The following is an 8,821-nucleotide window of genomic DNA, read 5'->3' on the forward strand; positions in this document are numbered from 1 at the left end:
GCCGCCCCGCTGCCGCTGCACCGCCCCCCGCAGCACCGCCCCACAGCCGTACCGCCCTCGCCGCCCGATTTACCCCACCCGGGTTGTACCCGTTCCTCTTTCTCCCACCCTCCCCACGCACAGGGCGTCGGGTGGTCCCGGCGGGCACAGCCCAGGGGTCTGGCGGCCAGCCTGGTCAGGCCATGCAACCTGCGTCCCACGGTAGGGGCAAGCATCCTGCTGGGCATCCACCCCGCCCAAGGCAGACGGGCAAATGCATCACCCTCCCTGCAATGAGGGACTCCAGTCTTGAAATAAAGGAAATTATTTTACCTCAGACTATTTTGTTGCCCACACCCGAACATATCCCTCTACAGCCAGTGTTGAAAACCCAGCTTGTGGATTGAACAACAGCCAGCCCTGAAACCTAAGTGGTCGTGATTGGGCCCTTTGGGTTTTCGAAGTAGAAAAGTTTTGGAGAAGAATGGTGCTCCACCCTTAAATGAGGCTGCCCTTAAATGAGCCTCAGACCTGCAGGCAGCTGTGTGGATGTTTCAGTCTTCACAAACCAATGCCCTGACTTCTGCTTCTGCTCTGTGCTGCCCTGCAACTGCGTAAGTACTTAAAAGATAAATAATCCATTCAGAGGCTGCTTTCATTTCTATCAGGGAGATAGCACATGCCAGCAGGATACAACATGGAAAAGGACAGTGGATGGATGGTACTCGCATGGACTGATCTCATGGCACAGAGGGATGGAGCCACTGTGAGAGCTGCTGCTGGGCCCTGGATGCAGATGCTTAGACAGCCCAACTGACCCTGGATGCTCACACACAGGCAGCTGAGTTAAGACCATACTTATTAACATCAGTTAAAGTAGTACCTGCAGCAAAGCATGCTGGAAGAAGTACTGTTGATTATTTGTGCTACTCTAGTGCCTAAGAACCCTTATGGGTTTCTTTTCACTTCCAAAAGCTATTGCCCCTGAAGTTTCTACTTTACTCCCCATCATGCCAGCAAGATCTTTTCTTTTGGGAAAGATTTCTCTTGTATCACTAAAAGCTTTTGGTTTCCAGAGGTGCCCGCTATTGTCACCTGCTCCTATTGTCAGGGGATCACTTGTCTTTGGCCTCACTCACAGAGCCAGCAGCAGCTATTTTTATACATTGCTTTACAAAAGATCTATCAGAGTACATTCAGTGTGCCCCTGAAAGAATGCTACTGAAACAAGTCCCTTCCAGGCAGAAGATTCCGAGGTGCTGAGCTGTGAAAGCAGCATCGAACAACCGTCCTTCTCAAACCTTGAGGAGCTGCCTGTTTCTGGGCAGCTGTACACCTCAAACTGTGTTGCCTGCTGCTGGGAGCACCTCCAAAGGGGAAGTGGGAGTGGTCAAGCAGAGAGATAACGTTGCCCAAGCCCAGGCAGGATGTCCTGTGAAGGAATTGATGTCCAGGGTGTGAGGGACTGTGTCTCCATCAACACTTACCCAGGTGCAACAGGAGCAGCTCAGTAAATTGAAGCAGTTGGGGCCCAGATTAGCTGTCCCCATGCTGCAGACTAAGCACCCCTAGGATGTGTGGGCCTCCAGGCTATTCCAAGGATCCTTTCTCTGCTCTGCAGGCCCCACTTGGAAGTGCTAGGCTGTACTTTTTCACCCCCACTCTGTGGATGGCCTACCCCACTATCCCTATGGCCCATCACGATCCCCTTTCCCTCAGCAACACTGGTCAGTGCCAGGTATGCCACACTGCTGCCTGACACATCCCCCTGTTCCAAGCTCTGGCAACGTTGAACAGCAGTACTTTTGTGGGGGAGAGTAGGTGGCCTGTTCCTGTGATGGTGGCATGGAGGACGTCCTGAGAGCTTCTTTTTTATTTTTCTGAGTTCTTAAGCTGTATGGGTGCTGCTGATGGGAGCAATGTTCCTACCCCGTGCAGCCTCTGTACTGACAATGGGTCCTTCTCCCACTTCCCAGTCCTGCCTTTTCACTGACCCTCCCTGCCTGACACTGCCTACAGTGTGCAGGAAACCTCAAATCCTGGGGTTGCCAATAGGCTAAAAAAGCTTACTGCTCAGAAGGCAGCTTCCTTGCTGCTTCTCTAGGAGACAACAGGAGATTTTGCCAGGGGTAAATGTTTGTGGCTGTAAAGGAGCCTCAGAACAGGACTGCAGAGAGCTGGTTACAGCTCATGGGTTTAGTGTGTAAAACCCTTCCAGAGCAAGTCAAAACTGGTGACTCCAAGCCCTGTAAGGAACATGCTTCACGTTTCAGCTCAGGACTGGAGATGTCCCCACAGGCAGTTCTTCAACTTTTCCCAATTCACAGATCTCCCTCTTTCGTCAGGATTGTGCAAAAACAGGGCAGCCAAACACACAGGAAGCAAATTTCAGCAGCTGAGATCAGGTACTGAGATCTGTTAAGTGTCTGGGCTGTGAAACTTCAGATGAGTGTGGAAAACACTCACTTCACTGAGTGCAACAAACTACAAACTACTAAGGCTACACCTTAGTTTATTTCTCCTGTTTTCAAACATTAAAAACAAACAAACAAAAATGGTTATTTTCTTCCTACACGAACCCAGATTAATTTTCAGTCATTTCTGGGAATCCTAACCAAGAAAGCCTTCCCAACCTCTCTTCCTAGCCCACAGAAGACTTTCAAAGATGCATTTACAACCAACTACTGTTGTCATAGTGACCTTAAAAACACTTTTTCTAAATAAATTGGAATGTGTAGCAATGCAGTGTCTCTGGGAGCACAGCTCTTAAACAAGACCACTGTAATGTTGTCTAGTCTTAGTATTCCAATTAGTTGAAAGTAAGTTCAAAAGTTTAGATCTGTGCCCCACTTATGATGTTAATCATGCTGCTACAGCTAATCTGCCGTGATTTTGACAAGTGAGTACTAACCAAACACAGAACCAAAATAGCTTAGACATGCATGCATGAGAAGCAAATTTAAAATGCCATCACCAGTTTGTATCCAATAGCCTCCCACTTAATTCCTACAAAGCCTAGTGGAAAATGATGCTTATCTTGTAAGGCAAATACCACTTTTAAATGGCTGCGGAAACTGACAAACCAAAGAGGTTGATAAAGCTCACAAATCCTGCTGCTCCAAGAAAAGCCTGCTAAGGGGCATGATCCTCCAAGTCACTTCTAAAATCATTCCACCTATACAGCCTGCTTCCCATCTTCTGAGATGGGAGCTTGGAGAACTTCAAACATAGCAATCTGCTCACTGGAACTTGGAAACTCCAGCCCATCCAACCTAAAGCCCTTCACCCTTAAATATCAGCCCAAGCCAGACTCTGAATTCAAGGTCTGAAACCTACATTCCATGGGAACGGGAACACCCACGATTGAGAGTTAGGTAAAAGCAAACCTCATCTCTGTGTTCCTTACTCCCACACTTACAAGCTGCCCTGCAATTCACTGTTCAGCAACTCTCAGCAGTGAACACCTACAAACAGCTTGAGGTCACTTGCTGCTCTAGTACTTCTGTCTACACGTAGACATTAGTTTTACACCACTTACTGAAGGTAGCTGAGCAATGCCTGACATGACACTTCAAGCTAAACTATTATTTACCTGTAACTAAAAAACAAGCCTGAGACTGCGTTTTCAAGGCTAACCAAGCAGATTCCCTTCAGCAGTCTCTAGCAGGCTGCACACTGCTTCAAGCAAAGCTCACTAAACCAGCACTGGTTGGTAAACAGTAAGCTAAAAATCTTCCATTTAAGACCTGCACATGTGGCACTGGGCTTTTGTGAGATATGACTAAACCTGGGATAAGAGGAATTCACTGCAATGTTCAACAGGTATGCAATAAACATATAAAATTCAAGTGTTTAGTAGCTATACCAGCCAATTAAAATGTTAAAAATCAAAATACAAAGGCTGGCAGTTTTGGAATGAAACCCTTGCTTCTAAACTACTACTAATTTGTAAGAAAACTTATTGGCATGGGGATGCTGTAAACATTATTTTGCAGGTTACACTGGTGGAAGACCAAAATTTGCCTACAGACACTTCCCTAAAGGTTGTTTTCAAAAATGGTTTCAACAATTCCTCAGTATTCATGAGGCCCCTTAGCCAAAACCTTGCATCAACGAAATCTGAAACACCTTATCTCTTTTCCTACAAAAAAAAATATCAAGCCTTTAATTGGCACTGGCCAATTCTTGATACAAATTCTTAGTTTGCTGGTGAAATATTCTGTGTCCCCTCATAATAGCTCATGAGCATTACTAAGCACTAGCAAATTTCAGTGTTCCTAGCATTCATCATCTATATAAATGATGAAACTCGTCAGCAAAAGCTGCAGATGATTTAAATGACTAAGCATCATGGTAAATGCAAGCTAAATCAATAAACTTCAATAAAAGAAGGTTTCTAAAACACCTGTTCAAACAAAAAAGCCCCAAACCCAACTAAATGAATCAGCCACAATCACATACACTTGTCCAAAACCATATCTTTAGTTTATTTTTTAAACATACATTATGCCATGAATTCATAAGGAATTGGCTCCAGCAGCTCTGGATCCTTGCCATTAGTTCTCACAAAGTGTGCTTCTCTTGGTGGAGCAGGCTGTAAACAGAAAAATAAAAAAATGAAAACTCTTGACATTACAGCTTAAAAGCATCTTTTCAGAATTGTCAACCATTGTCTCAACCAATTGTCTCATCTTGTCAACCATTTAGTGCATTATTATATAAACATTACAGCAATTCTACCATTCCTAGTCTCATAAATTTGATTCAAAGAGTAGCAATAAGAAAATTATCTGCCAGAAAGTGTGCCTGACTCTTGCTACTGAATTTAAAAACCTATGCTTTGCTCTCTGCAGCTCATCAACCCAATGAACACAGAGTGATGTATCCTGCAGAATCCTGTATCCAGAAGCAATAGCCATTACCTCTTCTCTTAAGTCTGGTTATTAATTCTTTCCTTCAAGGCTTACATTAGAACCTGTTGCAACTAAAAATTCACCTAAACCAAAGACTCTACTGACCCTAAAACCATCCAGAGTTGCTGCTGCAGACAAGCAACAGCACAGGAAGCACTCAAGCCTCTGTTCAAGGCTACAACTCCAATTTTCATCAGGCACAGAGCAGCGCTCAGGCACCAAACATCCCAGACAGCCTAAATGCCCATGCACTGCATGAGGCCACTCCTCTGAGAATTGAGTCATCTCCTGCTCAAGGATTGACACCTCAACAGAAACATTACCTGGCGTTTCAGCTGAACCCAAATGCCTTTTTCTTTTGCTTCCTTTTTCTTCCTTTCATTTTCCTTCACACGCTGCAGAAAGCTGTCTCTGCTCTTGGAATGTTTAATATGCTCTATACGCACATTAATCCTCTTGGCCAGAATCTTGCCCCTAAGAAAGGCAGGCAGTTTTTAATCTTCACTTGAAAAAGGTCACATTAAATCAAGACTTACAGACCTTACAGAACTAACTCCATAAGCTCAATTACAGGTCATTTTTCTTTAAAGGGCAGTATCTCAAAACACTGCTGCAGATGCACATCAGATATAACTTACATATAACTAAAAGCTTATTATAATATAACAATGTGCTGACAATTTCAAATTAAAATTGTGGAGAATACATAGTTTTAACCTCTTAGCATACAAACAAGTAATTTTATAACAAATGCACAGCAGTCAGGCTCCTGGAACCAAAAAAACCCCAACTTGTCTTTTTTTGACTAAACTGTACAAAATTCAGCTGGATACACCTACATACTAGTATTTAAAAAGAGCTTCAATGCCAGCACACTGGCTGAGAAGCCCTGCTAGGTAATGTGACTCTAGGTGCTGGTAAGAGAAACAAAAAATGTTTCCTCTGACAGGATCCAAGTCAAATGAGCATCATTTGCTTGGGTTATAAAAAGGAAATACACTTTACCCACCTTGAATGACCAATCAAGACAAGAACTGTCTAACTGGTAAAGTGAAAGGAGGGTGCAATCACAGTTCAAATTTCTCAAATACCAAGTTTCAATACACAGAATTTCGTTACTTACTTAACCTGCTTGTTAACAATAATGCCCACAGCGTGCTGAGTAACATTATACACCCTTCCAGTCTTGCCATGGTAACACTTGTGGGGCATGCCTTTTTGAACAGTACCCATGCCCTATAAAGAAGCAAAAAGAAAAGGAAAAAAAAAGGGGGGGGGGAAGGGGAAAAAAGTAGGATTTCTCTTTAAGAAGTGATTTGAAGTATACATTTTCAATTATTTGAGACTTATCATAAAATATTCCCATTTGATCCTAAAGTTGGAATTTATCACCACGCACTTTGCATCTGAAGACTACCAAATTTTGCTATGTCAGTTCTGGTAGCTTTCAGTGTCGGTGAAACAACAGATCACTTTGCTTACAAGACAAGCAAGCAATCACAAGAGACATTCATCATCAAGCTCCAGCGTGTGAGGAAGTGTCAATTCTGAACAATACGTTCTCCAAGCCAAAGAACAAACTAGCAAATTAAACACCACCTTCCGCATGACTGCCACAAGAATGTGGCATTCCAAATGAAACCAAAGGATTCAACCAAATTGGAATCCTTGATGAAAGGCTTTCACATCCACTGCAACTCAGTTGTGAAAGTACAGCTGACTTTAAAAAAGTCCTAAAATATACCAAGTGATGGGAAATGCTGTTTCACTTTTCCCCCCTTTATTAATATATATGATGCATCCTCACATTTATTTCTTGATTTCTAGTTTTAGTATAGCTTTGCACTCACCTAACTATGAACTGCCCCACCACAAATCATGGCTCATAACAGAGCCAAGTGACAGCTGAGGCTCCTGTGAAAGTTTGCCAGTAGCCAACTCAAATATTGGCTATGGCATACTTCACTCCCCTTTTTCAACTGAACACACCATAACCAAGCACAGCCAAATTATATGTATCTACAAAACCCTGCATATGCCAGCATGTGACACTGAAGTGCTACTACTGGTCCCGTAGCACTGTCATTCCAAAATTGCTCCCTAAGTGAGCACAGGCATTTGTGTTGGCACACGTGACCCAAGCAACAACAGAGTCCATCCCAAGGAGCTGGAGACTGCTCAGGGCCACACCGCTTCAGCTTTTAGTCACACAGCACTGCAGAAAGTACCTTGATATCAACTATGTCACCCTTCTTGTAGATCCGCATATAGGTAGCCAGAGGGACCACTCCTGTTAAGAGATACAAATTTGGATACTCAGGAAGCCTGGAATTTCACACACACATAAAAAAGCATGAGGGACACAGATCATGCATTTGATATGGTTTTCCTAAATACCTCAAAAATCAAACCATGCTTTTTTAAAGCAGTAGTTACACACTTCACACACTTCAAATTTTTAAAATGCCCAGCTAAAGAAAAATTAGATTTGTGTTCCAAATGCCTAAATTGAAGAGACATTCAACTATTTAATTTATCAATATAAATGCAACTGCTTACTGATGAGAGGGAAAAGCTCTCTATGCTTTAAGTAACTGCTGAAATACTTTCCTCACCTTCAAATTAATTTTCTAGCACTGACAGAATTAGCACTGTGGTTACTGTCAAACAAGCAGAATACCAAAGCATTTGCAGTAAGAGCTCAGAGCTCTGTGTATAGTTCCAGTTTTTAGCCCAAGTTGTCAGAAATCCCTTGGCACAAGCCCTTGTTTCACAGCCCATCCCCAGGGAGTGCAGCTGTCCATCAGGGCAGTAAGTGGATGCAGTGCTAGCACTGCAAGGGACACTCACCATGCTTGCGGAAGGGCCTGGAGAACATGTAACGCGTCCCCCTCCTCTTTCCCTTTGTGTTCGTCATTTTGGCTGGTTACTGTAAAAAAATAAAGGCAAATTACTCACAACTCATCACACAGTTGATAGAACTTTCAGGTATTTCAGATTAATGGAGTCTTTAAGCCTATTCAGAATGACACTGATTCGATTCAAGTAACGGGATTCACTTAGGCATCCAAAGAAATCAGAGCTTATAGGACCACAGCTTAACTCAGGTTAGAATGGATGCCAGCAAGGTACTCAGTTTAACTCCTGCTTACAGCAAGGTCTAACTAAGCTACTCAAGAGCTTTCTCCACTCAGGTCTTGAAACTCTTCAAGGAATAAAGAATATTCAGCATTGGAAGGGACCCACAAGGACCAACTCTTGGCTCTGTGGAGAACACCTGAAGAGTCACAGCATGTAACTGAGAGCATTGTTCAGAAGATTATCGAACTCTCCCAGGCTGGTGCTGTGACCAGCTTCCCCAGGAGCCCATTCCAGTGCCCAACCACCCTCAGGGTGAAGAACCCTGATGCCCAAATTAAAACTTTCCCTGACACATTTTCATGCCACTTCCTCGGATCCTGTCCCTGGTCACCACAAAGGTCAGCGCCTGCCCCTCCACTTGCACTCATGCAGAAGCTGTAGAGATGAGGTCTCCCCAAAGACCTCCTGCATACTTTCCCTCAAGACCTTACTGCACAGCCTTCCTAGGGAGCATATTTGGAGGCCTGGCTGTTGCCATTAACATTATATCCAGTCGGAGCTTCTCCTTCTGACTTCAGCTGGTTGTTTCATGCTCCTTCCATTCGCCCTTGCCAGGCACCAAGATACATACATCCTCTCGCTGTGAGATGTCCCTCGATGACACCCCTGCCCCGTTCCCTAAGCCCCTCCCTACAAGGCATCCATAAGGCAAGACCTCCACCACCACATTTACAGGCCACTATTACGTCTGACACAAGGCTCACATGCTCCGCAGGCCTACGCGGCCATGCCGGCGTTGTTGGCCCCGAGGAGCCACCCCTGTGCCGCCTTCCCTGCCCCGGCATCCC

General features: G+C 44.2%; 2 protein-coding genes and 1 non-coding gene across 3 annotated transcripts in view; all 3 read right to left on the reverse strand.

Annotated features, from left to right (window-relative positions):
• RASL11A (RAS like family 11 member A) overlaps positions 1–215 on the reverse strand; it is a 2,013-nt gene extending 1,798 nt beyond the window's left edge. Inside the window, exon 1 of the mRNA XM_031066042.1 lies at positions 53–215. Within this exon, the coding sequence (XP_030921902.1) occupies positions 53–215 (163 nt within the window). The remainder of the gene's footprint in view (positions 1–52) is intronic.
• Positions 216–4,437: 4,222 nt separating this feature from the next.
• RPL21 (ribosomal protein L21) lies at positions 4,438–7,863 on the reverse strand. Its single transcript, XM_005417676.2, has 5 exons — positions 7,743–7,863; positions 7,121–7,182; positions 6,016–6,128; positions 5,216–5,366; positions 4,438–4,573 (listed from the first exon to the last, which is right to left on the reverse strand). The coding sequence occupies exons 1-5, from the start codon at positions 7,807–7,809 to the stop codon at positions 4,484–4,486; spliced, it is 483 nt and encodes a 160-aa protein (XP_005417733.1). The 5' UTR covers positions 7,810–7,863; the 3' UTR covers positions 4,438–4,483.
• On the reverse strand, positions 5,824–5,956 carry LOC115949481. Its single transcript, XR_004082924.1, has one exon. It is a non-coding gene; the product is annotated as a small nucleolar RNA SNORA27 (small nucleolar RNA).
• Positions 7,864–8,821: the final 958 nt, after the last annotated feature.

The sequence above is a fragment of the Geospiza fortis genome, unplaced genomic scaffold (assembly GCF_000277835.1).
Source record: "Geospiza fortis unplaced genomic scaffold, GeoFor_1.0 scaffold16, whole genome shotgun sequence".
Lineage (NCBI taxonomy): Eukaryota > Metazoa > Chordata > Aves > Passeriformes > Thraupidae > Geospiza > Geospiza fortis.